Consider the following 16992-nt stretch of genomic DNA (forward strand, 5'->3'; position numbering starts at 1 on the left):
ATTTTGTCAAGAGAGCTCCATTGGATGGGGCTCTTGACAAATCTGTGCAAAATCTCTGACATACAGACAGAGGCGGAGCATCTACTCAGAGCTGGTTGCAAGAGTATAAACTTGTTAGCAGTCATGAAATGCTTTCAGTGTAGCAGAAACAGACAACAATAGAACACAGAGACTAAACAGGTACTGTAATAATTATTAATTCATAGAAAGAGTTTTGAATAATCTGTGTAATTAAATGTTACCAAAAAGAACATGATCACATGATTGACCAGCATAATGCTAAAAAAAAAACATCAACAAAGATATTAACATTATATGTGGTAAAACAAAAATGTCAACAGTGCTTCATGGTTCAGGCAACTGATGTATATTTAAATTACTAGTTGTAATTTTTGACTCACACATGTATTTGTTATTTTCTTTATCAAAGGAAGATTACAATGGATGAGTTGAGAATTGTTTTGTTGGGTAAGCAAGGAGCAGGGAAGAGCGCTTCAGGAAACACTCTTCTGCTTAATCACTCATTCCTCACAGTGGCCAGCTCAGAGCGAGTTACTCAAGCCTGTTCAATGAGCATGTCCACTGTAGACAAGCAAAGAATCAAAGTGATTGACACTCCTGGGTGGTGTGATTCTTCTCGATTCGAGACTGACGTCAAGCAGGAAATCATCAAATGCATCAGTATGTCCAGTCCTGGGCCACATGCGTTCCTCCTAGTGTTGCCCATTGGCAGGTTTACCAATGAAGAGATAAACACAGTCATGAATATCCTGAAGGAGTTTGGGGATGAAGTCACCAAATACATGATTGTGCTGTTCACCAAAGGAGATGACCTGGAGGACAGACCCATTAAAGACTACCTGAAAGAAGTCCACTCAGATCTTAAGACAATCATTCAGTTATGTGGGGGAAGATATCATGTCTTTAACAACAGAGCCAAAACAAATTACAATCAAGTCTTTTCTCTTTTGAAGAAAGTCAATGAGATGGTGGAAGGGAATGAGAAACAATGTTACACAACAGCCATGTATCAAAAAGTGAAGGATCAACAAATGGATGACAGAAGACATCAACAGTGTAGGAAAGAAGATGATTCAGTTCAGGAAAAAAGCAAAACTCAGTCTGGGAGTCAAAATGGAGACAGGAGAAACAGATGTGATGCTGAGAAATTTGACAGTGAGAGAAAAGGAATTGCAGAGGTCAGAATGGAGCATTTGAAAGAAAAGATGACACAACAGCAGGTCAGCACACAAAACAGAGAACATGAATTGTTAAAGGAGAAGGCCACACTGGAAAGAGAAAGTAAAGAATGGGAGAACAGAGAAAAACAGAGAAGAAGAGAGAAGTCTGGGGAAGATGACAAAAGGAGGAGGTATAGTTATGATGATGATACTAGAAGGAGAAATGTGGAAGAAAAGGGAGAAATATCAAGGGAAGGAAATAGGAATGATCAGCTGATAATTACGTTCATTAAATTAAAAAAGGAAAAGGAGGCTTTGGAGTGTAAGTGGGGTAAAGAGAAGGCCAAAATGATCAATTACATACGTGAACTGCAAAGAGAGCTAAATAAGAAAGAAAGAGAGCTTATAGAAAAAAACAGTGAATTGAAGATCAAAACATCTCATTGTGAAAATTTAAAACAACAGGTAAATGAACAAAAGGAGATGTTTGAGCAGATGGAAAAATTTTGGGCTCAGCAAAAAACAACAGATGATAAAACAAAAACACGTGCTGTCCTTGATTTTTTCCAGAATTTCTTTAGGTAATACATGGGGTCATTTAATGATTATTACAAACATTATGTGATATCAAAATAATATTTTACCCAGATGTTTTTTTTTCCTCACTGAGCTATGATTGAAATGCACTTTTCTGCAACTGTATGTATATATTTATATATTATTATTATTATTATTATTATTATTATTTTAATTAGGATGGGACAGTAGAGTAGACAGGAAGCAAAGTAGGAGAGACAGAGGTGGGGGAGGGGGTTGGCGAGATTGGGAAATGTTCTTATGCTTTTTTTTCTTACCCCATTGGCAGATTATTTTGCTTGTTTTAAGCAAAAACTCACTTAATTTTGACTAGCTTATACTAAAAACAAGACAATAATAAATCCTTCCTGATTCAAGAATTTTTAGATATTTTGGCTGGAAACAAGACAAAAAATCTAAGTAAGAAAAGCATTTTTTGCAGTGAACGCAACAACATTATTTGTCTGCGCACTGCCCACCAGGCTATCGGAGGAAATTGCAACCGTGTTTTAACTAAAAATAAGCCATGTTTCATCTGCAGGGTAGTTGTTTAAGAAATTAATGGATCAGATGTTTATGGCAAGATGTTTTCTTATGTATTTCACTAAGTAATCTGCATGACCCTGAAGCTTCTTCTGGTAAGGATTCTACAACAGAATCTATTCCAGATGAGGCATTCCAGTAAAGATTGTTATGATTATTGTTTGAACAAAACACAAACTGTTAATTCAGGAATTACACTGCTCTTTTAATAAATTAATGAATAATGTTTTATATAAATCATATGCTTGATTCTATCTTTTTCTGTTACAAGATTTAGCCTTTTTTCTTTTATTTTAAACAAAAGCATATCAGATCACATACATACAATGCAGAGGTAATACATATAATATTCTTCAATATATATATGTACATGTCATTTATTTCTAAACATATGTGTTGTGCTGTTTTATGTGTGTGTGTGTGTGTGTGTGTGTGTGTGTATATATATATATATATATATATATATATATTTATTTATTTATGTACGTAATACATATGTATATATAAGCAATAAAGAGGTATTAAAACACAGTTGCATGAAATGGTAATTACTTTCCACCAGCACTAAAATGTTTACAATTATGCATTTATGGAAAAATTTTTATCCAAAGCAATAGTTAATTCATTCCCTAGCATAAACTAGCACAATGCTCTACTGTTTGTGCTACAGAAATGCTAATACATTTCCCCATACTTAGCCAGAAGTAATCTGATTCATTATTAAAAATATTGCTTCCTGAACACCTTTGTCACCCAAAATATCAGTTTGTCAGGACGCCAAAGCATTTCATAGTTTTCTAAAAGGATGGGGCCTAAGAGGATGCTAACTGCTACTTGAGACACCCTCTAATATTTTGCAAGATGTAATCTTTAATGAAACAATAACAGAACAAGAATTAAATAATAACATTTATTTTTGGTTCTCCAGTCAAAAAGGTTAAACTGAAAGTGTCAATAGTGAAAAAGATTCTCAAATAAATTCTCTTTAGATCTACAGACTGAATTGCATTTTAGCTGTATTCAGCGTCAATTTAGTATTTATTCTACAAAAAAGTTTGGCCATGCGGAACTTGTTTCCATATTGGTTGCCATTTGGCACATTCAAATAAAGATTAACACTCAATTACAGAACAAGGCATTTCTAAAATGATGGTTGTGGGGCAAACAGAGAAATGTTCTGGGGAATGTCAAGCCAGTCGTCATAACTGAAACTATTTTATCTCTTTAAGACAGTATTCCACCCCCTTTAGTAATGCAGACTATGCAAAGCACTGCAATAATGTTAATGTTATCTCTCTTTCACAAACTTTTTTACTAGTGCTAGCCAATGCTACTGGTAGGACATTTTATTTACAAATTATCTCACCATTTACTGATGTGTCTAGGTCGCATTTACTTACCATTATATGTTTAATCTAAAATGCAACTGCATAACTCAGACAGGCACAGTGAGTGTGTTGCTTTCCTGGGAAACACGCATGCTGAGGACAGGACAGAGTGCTCTCATTGTGAGAGCATGAGTCTTGCCCTGCTTCACTCGTGGATCGCTTTCTGTCATGAAGGCAGTCCCTCCAGGTTTGCTCCCCCATTTCTCCCCAGACCCTAGAATGAAGAAACAATGGGGCAACAGGTCTTAACCACTGGGCTCTAGTGAATTCATGCCGGCAAAGGTCCCGTGTGCTTCCATGTACCCACAATGCGCCAACTCGCCTGTGTATTTCACATGTGAGGATCAGCGCCCCTTGTTGGCTGTGAGTGGCTTGATCTCCTTTGGCAGGTCTGAAGAGGAAGTTGTCACTAGTGACTCCATGTCACTGACAGTTTCAGATGTCGAAGACACCTGACACCCTCCCTCCGAAGCAGCAAACATGGCCCAGCATGGATAGTTACCTGATCCGCATTCTTATTAAGGTTGTGTAGGACCTCGGCTTGGACTGTTCGGCTCATGAAAAGCCCATCCGCAGGTGCTCACATGAGTGGTACCTGCAAGGACGCATCAAAGATCCTCCCATTAATGGTCCACATGTTCATTCCTCCAGTTCTGCCACTCTCACCACTGTTGACAGTGCTGAAGAAAGAGGTTATTGCAAAGCTTGCCCCTCTCAAAGAGTTGGTCGCTGCGCATCTTTGCCCGCCATCGGCCCTAGCATTGCGGGCCCATGCTGCCACCCATTTAAACCCTGCAGGATTACTTCTGCTCTGGTGGACAGGGATTATTCAGCAGCTGGCCAGGCTGGCTCAGCACTTCACACGATGGCAATTCACCTTTCTCTGCACCATGGACGAGTCTGGCCAGAGTTTCCCGACGCCTTCAGAGAGAGCTGCACACAGTGACTAATCTCGCTCTGAGTGCTAGTAGCTTATTAATACACTGTCCATTCGGACTGTCTCTGGCTCCGCACACTTTTAAAAACTGCGTGGACATGGCTCTTTCCCCTTTAAGACAGATGTGAATCCACATTATGAATGATCTTGACGACTGTCTTATGCTAACCAGATTGGAACAGGAACTAGAGGCTGCCAATTATGAAGAAGAGATTATCTAACTTTATAGAGGACGCTATAGCCCTGGCTTTTGCCTCAGCGTGCTTGCAGTGCCTTATAGGTTTGAGGGCCCACTCCAGCAGAGGGATGGCCTTCTTTTGGGCTTGGTCCAGCGGGATTTCTATTGGTGATATCTGTGTGGCCACCGGCTGGTCATCACCATCTACCATCACCAGATTTTAAACCTTGGCTCTTTCAGCTCTCAAGGCACAGATTTTATCTACTTAATTTTACCTAATCCCCTTCTGTAAGTGGAGAAGGTTGTATTATGTAGTCCCCAGTCTGGTGGCTTGGGCCCATTAATAGCTAATGCTTGTAGGAGCCATCAGTACAGGTGCTCTGGGGCAGTGCTCTAAGAGTGGCTTCATTTTGCAATATTTTGTAGCATGGCGCTATTAAATACTGTCACAGTGTGTGTAGGAAGAGCGCAACACGAAGTTGAATTCAAATGCAAAAGTTCTTTAATGATAATCTACAGGGGTAATCCACAGACAGGGCAGGCAGAAATACTCACACGCACACACGAGGTAACCTTGAAGCCGGACACGGAACATTCAAACCAAACCAACTAATAAAGGGGTGCTAATTACAAAGACAGGTGCATCGAATAAATGATATAGAAAGGAAGACCAAATATGGGCATAAGAACTAAACCAAAACAGACAGAATCATGAGGTTTTACATTACTCCCCCCTACCGGAAGGTGCGGCCCTGCGTCGTAGACTGATGGGAGACATGATGGAAGGAGACATAGAGGTGGGTAATGGCTGGACAACACAAAGTCTATGCGGGAGGAGGTTTCGGCGGAGGACGGACTCCCGGGAGAAGGACGAGGAAGGAGCCAAGGAGGAAACGGAACAGTCCAAGGTGGTGACGATGGAGGGAGGAGCCAAGGAGGAGACAGGAGGGATCCAGAGCAGGAGGAGCCAGGTGAGACCCAGGCTGCAGCCATGATGGTGGCCCACGGTGGAGCTGACGGAGGGAGGAGCCACAGTGGAGGCAGGGCTGACGACATTTTACATTTGTAAAAACAAAGATTCAACAACTGAAAAAACAAAACTTAACTTTCACAGAATATAAATTTGATAATGAGTCCCTAAACAACTGGGGGAGGGGGTCAATATTGTAGTGGACAGCACAATCCAGCAACCCAGTTTATGGCTGGGGCCCCACCGTGACCACAATAGTGGACCAAGGTTTGCTACATTTTGATTGGATCTTGGTGGATTAACATAAGCAAACTGTCCAATGCCATCAGATAAGGATGCCAGGACAATTGCCTGATAGGGCAAGAAAAGAACTTTGGTACAAAGCCCAGGAAGGACTGAACTTCCTATTGGTCAACATGCAGTTTCTGGCCCCGCACACTTTTACAAACTGCATGGACACAGCTCTTTCCCTTTTGAGACAGATGGGAATCCACATTATGAATAACCTTGATGACTGTCTTCATGTTAACCAGATTGAAACAGGAATTAAGGGCTGCCAATTATGAAGCAGAGATTATCGAACTTATTGAGGATGCTATAGCCCTGGCTTTTGCCTCAGCGTGCTTGCAGTGCCCTTTAGATTTGAGGGCCCACTCCACCAGAGGGATGGCCTTCTTTTGGACTTCAGTGGGATTTGTATTGGTAATATCTGTGTGGCCGCCAGCTGGTAATCGCCATGCACCATCACCAGATTTTAGAACTTGAACGTTTCTGCCCTCAAGGCACAGATTTCATCTGCTTAATTTGACCTAATCCCCTTCTGTAAGTGGTGAAGGTTGTATTAAGTGGTCCCAGTCTGGTGGCTTGGGTCTCATGAATAGCTAATGCTCGTAGGAGTTATCAGTACAGGTGCTCTGGGGCAGTGCTCTAAGAGTGGCTTCGTTTTGCAATTGTTTATAGCATGGCGCTATTAAAATACATTCCCCATTAGCGTCAGCAATGCAATTGGTGAGACTGTTCGAAAGGGAACATTAAAGTTACTAACATAGCCTTGGTTCGGAGTCGATGAATGTAGCTATCAGTCAAAAAATCCTAAATAAATAGCGATTAGAGCCGACTTATACAGTAGCTAGTTCCACCCCTTTAGGTGGGTTGAATTTGTTCGTCCAGCTACACAAACATGAACAAATTAGGCTTGAGTATTCTGAGTAAATTAGAGTGTCCCCATAAGCAGCACCAACACCGACAGAGCATTTTTAAATGTATTCACTTTGAAGAGTGTTTTCATAAAGCTCCATTTTCCTGGATAAAAATGCCATATCAGTGTGGACAGAAAAATGGAGAGAAAAGATTTGTTTTCAAACGAATTAGTATTATTGTGGACAAGGACTCAGAGAGTTCTGATAAGACTTGAAATCTTCAATCTGTTAGTCGCTTATTGTAGGGAACTCTGCAACCAAGGAATTGCTATTATGTTGATTCATTCAAGGCACTAAGGTTTTCTTTTAATATTAAGACATGACTCATCTTAACCCACTCCTCATTGTAAGTCAAATGGAATGGTATGCGCACACATACATTTTGGTTTTGATTCTAGTAGAATGAGGAACTATGGAGGAACCCAACCAGTTCTGCAGTGGAAAAAACACTTACGGATTAGAACCGATAACCGATAATAAAGGATGAATGTTGTCAAGAAACAAATAACTTTCTATGTTGTTGTGAAAAAGATAACATTCTAGCAATCCTCTGCATGGTTGTAATTTTTAAAGTCATAAACACAGCAAAAAGGAAACATTCTCTCACATTCAGCTGCTTTTATCTCCAGAAAATGTGTACATTTGTGTAAGCATAAAAGATTCAACAACTGAAAAAACAAAACAGAACTTTCACAGAATAGAAATTTGATAACGAGTCCCTAAACAACTGGGGGAGTGGGGTCAATATTGTAGTGGACAGCGCATTCCAGGGCCCAGTTTATGCCTGGGGACCAAGGTTTGCTACATTTTGATTGGATCTTGGTGGACTAACATAAGCAATCTGTCCAACGGCATCAGATAAGGATGCCAGGACAACTGCCAGACACCTCTTAGAGGGCAAGAAAAAACCTCTGGTACAGAGCCCGGGAAGGACAGCACTTCCTATTGGTCAAAATGCACTTTCTGCCCTCCACTCACCTTGAGAAAGTGAGAAATGCACCAGTAAAACTTAATGACACGTTTCTAACTTTGTGTTTGGACTATGCAAATGACTTCCACAAGAGGAAAGAAGAGTGGGCCACCCCATGCCCCCCAGCTCTGATGGAACCAGCCAATCACAGCACGGAAATGGAGAAGCGCCAAATTACAGTCTCCTCCTCATTGAATAGGGATGAAGGTACCCTTCCAAAAGACACACCTTGTTCTGAGTCTCCCTTCCATAGAGACAGTAACAGATCACCAGTCTGTGACCCGCAAGGGCGAGACACTAACAGACACAATCGTTCTGAATCTCCGGCCTGCAAAGGTAAGACAATAATTCTGAGTCTGTGGCCCGTTACTGGGAAGGCAGCAACAGACATCTACGTTCTGAGTCTACTGTCCAGAGAGATGGAAACAGATGCTCCACACTTTGAGTCTCCAGTTTTGAGGCAGCAGCAGATACGACCACGTTCTGAACCTCCAGCCTTTGAGGAAAGAGATATTTTCCAAGTTCAGAGTTGGTACAGATGCAGCATGTCCTGAAGTGAATTGACCAAGTTCTGAGTCTTTAGCCCAGAGAGGCAGAAGACAAATAGACATTTGCAACAAGGTTAAGCTCCAGTGAGCAAACCTTCACTTCAGGTACTTTTGCTTGGGTGTTCCAAGCTAAGGGCCTTCAGCACCTACACCAGGGCCACATCTGCGTGTTCCAGATCTTAGGACCCTTTGGTGCTCCAGGAGATCAGCACCCTACAGCGCTTCCTGTTCAAGGCCGTCGAAACAGATTCCTGCTCCTTTTCCCACTGACTGCTACCAGCACGACCAGTGGAAGAATTTGCCGCCACTGGACTGCTCAATCAACCACAGAGAGCGTAAATAAAAATTCCAAACCTCTTCCAGAGACCTTGGCATTGTTGTGTATTATCAGTATATGATTTTTCTGATTTACATTAGATATTATATAGCTGATTGCAGTTGATAACGAATAATAGCTAATTTATTTGTTTGATGCATAATAAGGTTTTTCACCTTTCTTGTTTCAGAGTAGCAACAGTTTATCTTTCCATAAGATAACATAGCTCTGACATAACAACACCCAACTGAATCACTTGCATTTTATGCACTTTATTCCTTTTTCATTCATGGTATTCATTTAGTAGTTGTTGTTTACTCTTGTCTATATCTTTTGTTAGTAAAAATTTATTTTATTACACTTGTGTCTTCCTTGTGTTGATAATACAGTAAGAGGTTCTACAAGTTAGATATTCCACCAATCTTTCTTATGTGATGTACTCATAACCACACATTTAGTGACACGTGATCCAAGAATCATAACGTCATCTGTGACACGAGTACCCATTACTAAACTATTTCACATTTGATTAATCGGCTGTCCCTCCTGTCTTCACGTAGTACTGTCTTAGGCATCTTACATTACCATCTTACCACATCTGCAGTCCTCATCCCTAGCTGTAGCAGGACTGTGGGATATTGCTGTGGGTGATCAGAAACCCTGGACATGTTTCTTCAGGTGTTTTTCAGAGTCACTGAATAGGTTTCTTTACTAGCCTAAGTTATTATAACAGTGACTTAGACTGCCTACCGCTAACCCCAAGTGCCTGATAGAGTGTTCCACTGTTTAAACCCTTTCCAATAAAAATCTGCAAAGCTTTTTAGGATTTTACAAAAAGATCTTTATAATACAGTTTAGACATACAGAATAGATAAACAAACAACTGCCTCCCTAATTTTGGTAATGTAGAACTCCATACTGTCAACTCAGTGTAAATATATAATACATAGAATTAGGATCAATAAAACACTTCCTCACATTGAGATATTGACCTATTTAATTTGTGTTGTTGTTGTCTGTCAGTTTTGATTTCAGGTTGTAATCTGACAACTCATCAAGCTGTTCACGTAAAGAAATGGGATGGACTTAGGCATCCCTTAAAAACTCTTTCTCTAGTTTCTCTTTTACAGACTCTCTGTCTGGATCATTGGAATGCTAAACCAAAATGAATCAGCAAATCTCAGGTCTGTAATAAATTTATTTTCTTGTTTACCCTAATGGATGAAATTTTGAAGTTTCACAGCTTAGTCGGTGAAAAAAAGACAATTTACTACTTATTTTATTTCCTTTTTCTGTATAGAATTTAGGATTGTCCTAGTTGGCAAAACAGGGGTGGGGAAAAGTGCCACTGGTAATACCATCCTTGGAAAAGATCATTTTCACAAAGCAGCGAGTTCTAAGTCCGTGACTAAGCAGTGCAATCTGGCCACTGCTATTATTGATGGCAAATCAATCACTGTTGTGGACACTCCAGGCTGGTGTGACACAGAGCTCTCTGAGGTTGAGCTCACAAAAGCTACAGTGAAATGCATTGACTTGTCATACCCTGGTCCACATGTCTTTCTTTTTGTCTTGGCAATTGGCCGCTTCACACCCGAAGAGAAGGAAACAGTCCAGAAGATACAGGAGATCTTTGGGGAAGCAGCTACAAGATATACAATGATTCTGTTCACGAGAGGAGATGACCTGGAGGACACAAGCATCGATATCTGAAAGAGGCTAAAGAAGATCTTCAAATCTTGCTTTCCAAGTGCGATGGCAGATACCATGTTTTCAATAATAGAGATAAAAGCCATAACCAAGTGGCTGTGCTCTTGCAAAAGATCCAAGACATGGTGCTACACAATGGTGGTGAATGCTACACAAACTCAACATACCAGCTGCTAGAGAAATATAAGAAAAAAGAAGCTGAGTTACAACAAGAAGCTGAAGCCACTAGAAAGGAGATGCAAACCAGAGAAGCTGAGCTTCAAAGAAGAATAAAACTCATGGAACAGGAACATCAGCGTCTAAAGTTGAGAGAAGCACAGCTGAAAAAACAATTGAGACAACAGAAACTTGACAACGTAATAGGAGGCGTTGTTATGGTTTCTTTGCTGGAGCAAATGCAAATAAAAGAAAATGTAAGGAGACAACAAGACAAAAAGGTGAAAGAGTCAGCATTAAGTGCGCAGGCCGCAGAACACCGACTCAAAAGCAATGCAGAGAGGCATCAACAGAGAGCAGATAAGTTGCAATATCAGCATGTCTTACAAGAAGAGGAGTGCAAAAATAACCTTAAAATGGATAGTGAGAGGCAGAGGTTTGAACAGGAGAAACAAGACATTTTAAGAAAGTATAAAGCAAGAATACTCAAGCTGGAAGAACAAAACCGGAAAGCAGAAGCTGAAAAAGAAGAAATGTTAAAGAAAACCATCAAAAAGGACAGTTGCATTATTTCATAAATAGCTACTAAAAACTAATACTGAACATTTAATTACATTTTATAAAATAATGTTATTGTAAATGGGCAATTAAATAGTTGAACTATCTCAAGCTTTGTATTATGTGGTGTTATCCAACACATTTTTAAAAACTGAAATGTTCAGAACTCAAAATTACAATACATTTAAAAAAAAAATGTTATATTTAAAATCTGTTACAACCATTGATCTTTATTAGAGACCTAGTGTTTTTCTCATGCAGCGGCTTTGGCAGACAGGCATGGTCCTTGAATAAGTGACAAGGATGAGATGTCGTGGTAGGTTTTTAAATGTTCAAGAGTTCTGATTATAGTCACTGCAATACTGTTACTAATTACCACTACTAGTACTTTAACTCTTCAAATGCACATAGTTGTATTTTGTTTACTGACTAAATGTGGTTATGCTGTCAAGTCACTGTATTTTATTGAAATTCATCTATGAAATGTAAGAGTTCAAACCTTAAGAAAGCCGTTGATATGAAGCAATTACTTGTTTTAATGATTGTTCAATATAAGAAAATAAGTAAGTCTATTTGTTGAAAGGGGACATCGGAAGCGGTTCTTTCTTTTGAATAAAATGTTGTATAAATGCATGTCCTGTCATTATAAAACTCTTCTTTCCCTCGGCGTCTGTGAAGTGGAGCACAACCTCCCACCAGTCCATGTTTTGGATTCTCATCTCATCCACAGACAACCCGTTTTGGGCACGAGGAGTGGCATTTTTACTGTGTGATAAATATGGGAAGCACAGCACAGCGAAAATGGATTAATGAAGAAGGTTATTATGTGTAAAAAGTGCAAAACTACATTCAGATTCATCAGTCGTAATCAATTTAGTCCGATTGAACCAAAAATTGTGCATGTAAACGTAGCCACTGTTGTCGCTTCAGCTGAGTAGCAGAGAAAATGGCGGACAGCATACAACCTGGCTTGAACAATGTGATGTCATTCTGCTTAGAAAATAAAAACGGCTTGATAATTCAGCTTGATAAAAAGGTTTTTTTGGGGATATATTTTTATCGTATACTGTAGGGTGGTTGTGTAAGATACATTTATATGGAGAGCTGGGTAGTAACTGATTAGAGTAAGTGTATTAAGCCCATCAAAATCTAAGTTTATGTGTTTTTCATAGATACTGACAGGGTTTATGAGAAAAACCAATTGTTATCTCTCATTTGAAAATGTATTAATTAGTTGATGTACACTTTAGAATGTAAATTTGAGATATTTTATGAATAAAGTCGAAAGACTGGTGTGGGCTTAATTTGGTACTTTGGTATACCATTTAAGCCCTCATGTGTTCCAAATAAACCCACCTCATGATTTATTCACAAAATATAAAAACATGAATGATTTTAAAGAAGTAAAACATCAATATATTTATGAATCGACACAGAAGTGTTTTAAAAATTCCTTTTACTAATGTTTGCTAGGACCTGTATAAGGACTGTAAAAAGACACAATAGTCTAACCACGTTTAGATCACCTCACAATTTTTCTTCTTTCATTTTAAACTTAGTCTGTATAACATAATAGCTTAACATAGCTTCTAGTTTACAGTCTACTTAAGGGTGATTTTGCTGCTGCATTTATTCGCTGTGTCAAGCTGTTGTTGAAGCCAGAAGCTAAAAATAACTTCCGCTTAATAGTATTTATAACTTTCAGTTTAAAAGTCCCAAAGTCACTTTTTTACTGCTGACTCACTCATAAAAACAGTCTCTTGTCGCCATCTAAAGGCGGAATAATGCAACTGAAATCACCATCACGAATACAGGCAACTTTTCTCAATACTGAACACTAATACATTATATTGTTTATATAAAATTTCATTTATTGAATAATAATATTTAATAAACAACAACACCAAAAACAGCCATGAAAAAAGTTGCTAGACAATTCAATCAGAATTAGACAGGCATTAGACAGGCTCTGATGTACAGCACTGAATTTACATAAACATCTGAATAATATTTACCTTTTGAATGTTGAATGTTGAGCGTTATTAACTGTTATTAACCGATTTCCCAACACGTTGAACTGAGCAATGCCATTGTACCATTTTAATAGGCTACTTCTAAACGCATATAGCTCAGTAATGTCAGCTTTATGTATTTTCTGAGAGGGGGTGGGATTTTTGTTGGGAAAGTCGGGGGAGAGACGCACACTTCGATTAGACTGAATAAACACATGCAGCATCAATCGTTAAGAAAATGGTATTCCTAATAAATGTCTCGAATATTTTGATTATGTCCAATGTTTCTCTTTCTTTTTGGAATTATTAGACACATTTCACTATGTCTTTCAAATGCCTAGGTATGTTTAATTTCCTTAATTATAAAATTCAACACAATTTTTTAACGTTTATTCAAGCAATAATATATAAATTATCTCAAGTATATGCTTGTTTAAAACCAGGGATTAAAAACTAATTCCGAATAAAAACTGTATTTTTTCTTTACATTTCCAGAGAGCGAAACGAACGAAATTAAGCATTACTTAATAAATTCAAGGCACTATAATTTCCTATTATTAACAACTATTAACGCATCAGGAACGGAGATAGCGGTCGCCGCCACATCAGGAACGGAGACAGTGGTCGCCGCCGCATCAGGAACAGAGATAGCGGTCGCCGCCGCATCGGGAACAGAGATAGCGGTCGCCGCCGCATCGGGAACAGAGATAGCGGTCGCCGCCGCATCGGGAACAGAGATAGCGGTCGCCGCCGCATCGGGAACAGAGATAGCGGTCGCCGCCGCATCGGGAACAGAGATAGCGGTCGCCGCCGCATCAGGAACAGAGATAGCGGTCGCCGCCGCTTCGGGAACAGAGGTAGCGGACGCCGCCGCTTCGGGAACAGAGGTAGCGGACGCCGCCGCTTCGGGGATCGAGGCAGCGGACGCCGCCGCCTTCCCGCGGAAGAGCGTCTCCGCCCCCGCCGCAAAGTAGGGGCGCATCTGCGCAGCCTCGGCCCTATAGGCGTCCATCTCCGCCAGGTAGGCGTAGATGTACTCGAAACGAGTGGCCGACGCCGCCTCGAAGGACATCCCCCCCGTCTCGGGAACAGAGCGGGTGGTCGCCGCCCCCAAGCGGGCGCACGCCGCCGCCTCCCTGAAAAAATTCCTCCCCGCTGGACCCATTTTAGGTGTCTGCATTCTGTCACGTTAGAAAGGAAGGGGTCTGGGTCCAGATGCAGGTGAGTGAAGTTTTAATTAAATAAACACAAATAAACAGAACAAAAAGGCCAACACGGCACAAACTACTCAACTAAAACACAAAAATAAACAAAACCAAGAACACGATCGAAGGCCAGGGATTCAGAAACACAGAATACACGACAGAACTTAAGACAATGCAGACACACCAGCGTGGGGGGAAAGTGGGGATTATAAAGACTGTGATAATAGTGAACAGCTGTGGAAGACACGAGTGACAATCAAAGACAGGTGTGAACGATCAGGGAAGTGCAATGCAAGGGAAGGGAAACAGCGCTCTCAGGTGGCTGAGGGAAACCCCACAGCCCAGATCATGACACCCTTGTCCGTGTGCCCTATCCCTACCTACCCGTGATAACGTGTAGTGTGACAAGGTGCGCCTCACACAATCAACAAGGTGCGTGGAAAAAAAACAAAATCACAAAATCAAACAATCTACATTTAATCAAATCTGAGGGGAAAAAATACATCGGTGCATTATGTTTTTTAATGTGAATATACAAGCAGGCATTTATACAGTATTCAACTACATTCAAGACCTTTCTAAAAATAGCAGTTTAAATAGACATGTTTATTCAATATTTATGTTTTATTTTAAAATTATTAAGTATCTAGCTCTCTCTGCAAGAAATATAAGAAAAGCCTAAGTGAAATTTGTAATTCACTTACAATTATATGTAAGGTTTTTTTGCGCAACCCTGGCTTTATTGTCTAATTGATATATAGTAGTTAACTAGCTTTATCTAGATCTATCTGATAAGGTAAAGATAATTCAATGGACATAAAATATGATATGGTTGATGTGCTAATAAAAGCGAAATATATGTGAATCAAAATTATAAATGTTTTTCATGAGAGGAATGTCTCCTCTGAAAATGCATGCATTAGGTGGCAAATCTTGATAAAACATTTGACGATTAACAAACTTGAAATAATTTTCAGTGGCATTTGAAACTTTAGACACCTTGAAATATTGTCTAAATTTCATTTTTATGAAATAATACATTTTTTCTGTTTTTCCATTACCAATTTTTGAATTTCAGCCTCTTTCTTCTGTCTCTGATGTTCCAGCTGAAGAATTGTTTCTTTATATCTTTTTGACATTTCTAGCTTCTCTTGTTCAAACCTCTGCCTCTGCCTCTCCATCTCCATTCTCTGTCTATGCTGGAACTCTTCATTTTTTCTCTTTAACTCCCTGTTCTCAGTGTACTGCTGATGTTTTAACTGCTCTTCTCTCTGTTTTTGCCTTTCTAGCTCCATCATCCTTTGATGTTCTGCAGCTTGGGCACTTAATGCTTTCTGTGTCATTTCTTCTTTTTTCTTCTCATTTCTTTCTTTCATTTTCATGTGTTCTAGCATTGTACTTATAACGTGGCTCTGTTCCATCAGGTGTTCACTTTGGCGCTGATGCTCCTGTTCCGCATTTTTGATCAATCTTTGAAGTTCAACTTCTCTCACATTCATCTCCCTCCTAGCAGCGTCAGCTTTCTGTTGTAGCTCAGCCTCTCTTTTCTTATATTGCTTCAGTAGCTGGTATGTTGAATTAGTGTAGAATTCACCACCATTGTGTTGCACCATCTCTTGAATCTTTTGCAGGAGTTCAGTAACTTGTAAAGGGTTTCTGGCTTTATTGTTGAAAACATGGCATCTCCCACCACATTTGTCAATTAAGGCTTTGAGATCTCCTGCAGCCCCTTTCAGGTAGTCCTCAAAAGTTGTGTCCTCCAGGTCATCCCCCTTTGTGAACAAAATCATTGTGTATCTTGTAGCTCCTTCCCCAAAGATCTCCTGTATCTGCTGGACTGTTTGCTTCTCTTCGGATGTGAAGCGATTACCAATGGCCAAGACAAAAAGAAAGACATGCGGACCAGGGTATGACATGTCGATGCATTTCACTGTGGCCTGCGTGAGTTCGGCCTCAGAGAGCTCTGTGTCACACCAGCCAGGAGTGTCCACAACCTTGATCGTTTTGCCATCAATAATAGTGGTACCCAGACCGCATTGCTTAGTCACAGACTTGGAGCTTGCTGCTTTGTGAAAATTTTCTTTTCCAAGGATGGTGTTACCGGTGGCGCTTTTCCCAACGCCTGTTTTGCCAACAAGGACAATCCTCATTTCTTGTACTGTATAGATCAAGGAAAAAAACTATTTAAAAAAAAAATATATATATAGTATAAATTAAAATATGAATAATGTACTAATGTATCTTTTTTTAGAGTGTATTTATATTTATATAAAATGATAGATCCAAACAGCAGTGACAGGAAAATAAAACTTAATGGCCCGGTTTCACAGACAGGGCTTAGACTAAGCCAGGATTAGGCCATAGTTCAATTAGGACATTTAAGTAATTTTTATAAACATGCTTAGAAAAAACATTACTGGTGTGCATCTTGAGACAAAACAAAGGCACTGATGTATTTTAAGATCAATCAGTGCAATATTATTTCAGTTGAAACAGCTCAGACTTACATTTTAGTCTAGGACTAGGCTTAAGCCTTGTCTGTGAA

General features: G+C 39.7%; 1 protein-coding gene across 1 annotated transcript; it reads right to left on the minus strand.

Moving 5' to 3' along the window:
- Positions 1–15472: 15472 nt before the first annotated feature.
- LOC141308126 (GTPase IMAP family member 7-like) lies at positions 15473–16597 on the minus strand. The gene has a single exon (XM_073832544.1). The coding sequence runs from the start codon at positions 16595–16597 to the stop codon at positions 15473–15475; it is 1125 nt and encodes a 374-aa protein (XP_073688645.1).
- Between the last annotated feature and the right edge of the window lie 395 nt (positions 16598–16992).

This window comes from Garra rufa, chromosome 1 (genome assembly GCF_049309525.1).
Source record: "Garra rufa chromosome 1, GarRuf1.0, whole genome shotgun sequence".
Classification (NCBI taxonomy): domain Eukaryota; kingdom Metazoa; phylum Chordata; class Actinopteri; order Cypriniformes; family Cyprinidae; genus Garra; species Garra rufa.

Coding starts and splice junctions, on each gene's coding strand:
- LOC141308126 (XM_073832544.1), bottom strand. CDS start 16,597: ATGAGGATTGTCCTTGTTGGCAAAACAGGCGTTGGGAAAAGCGCCACC.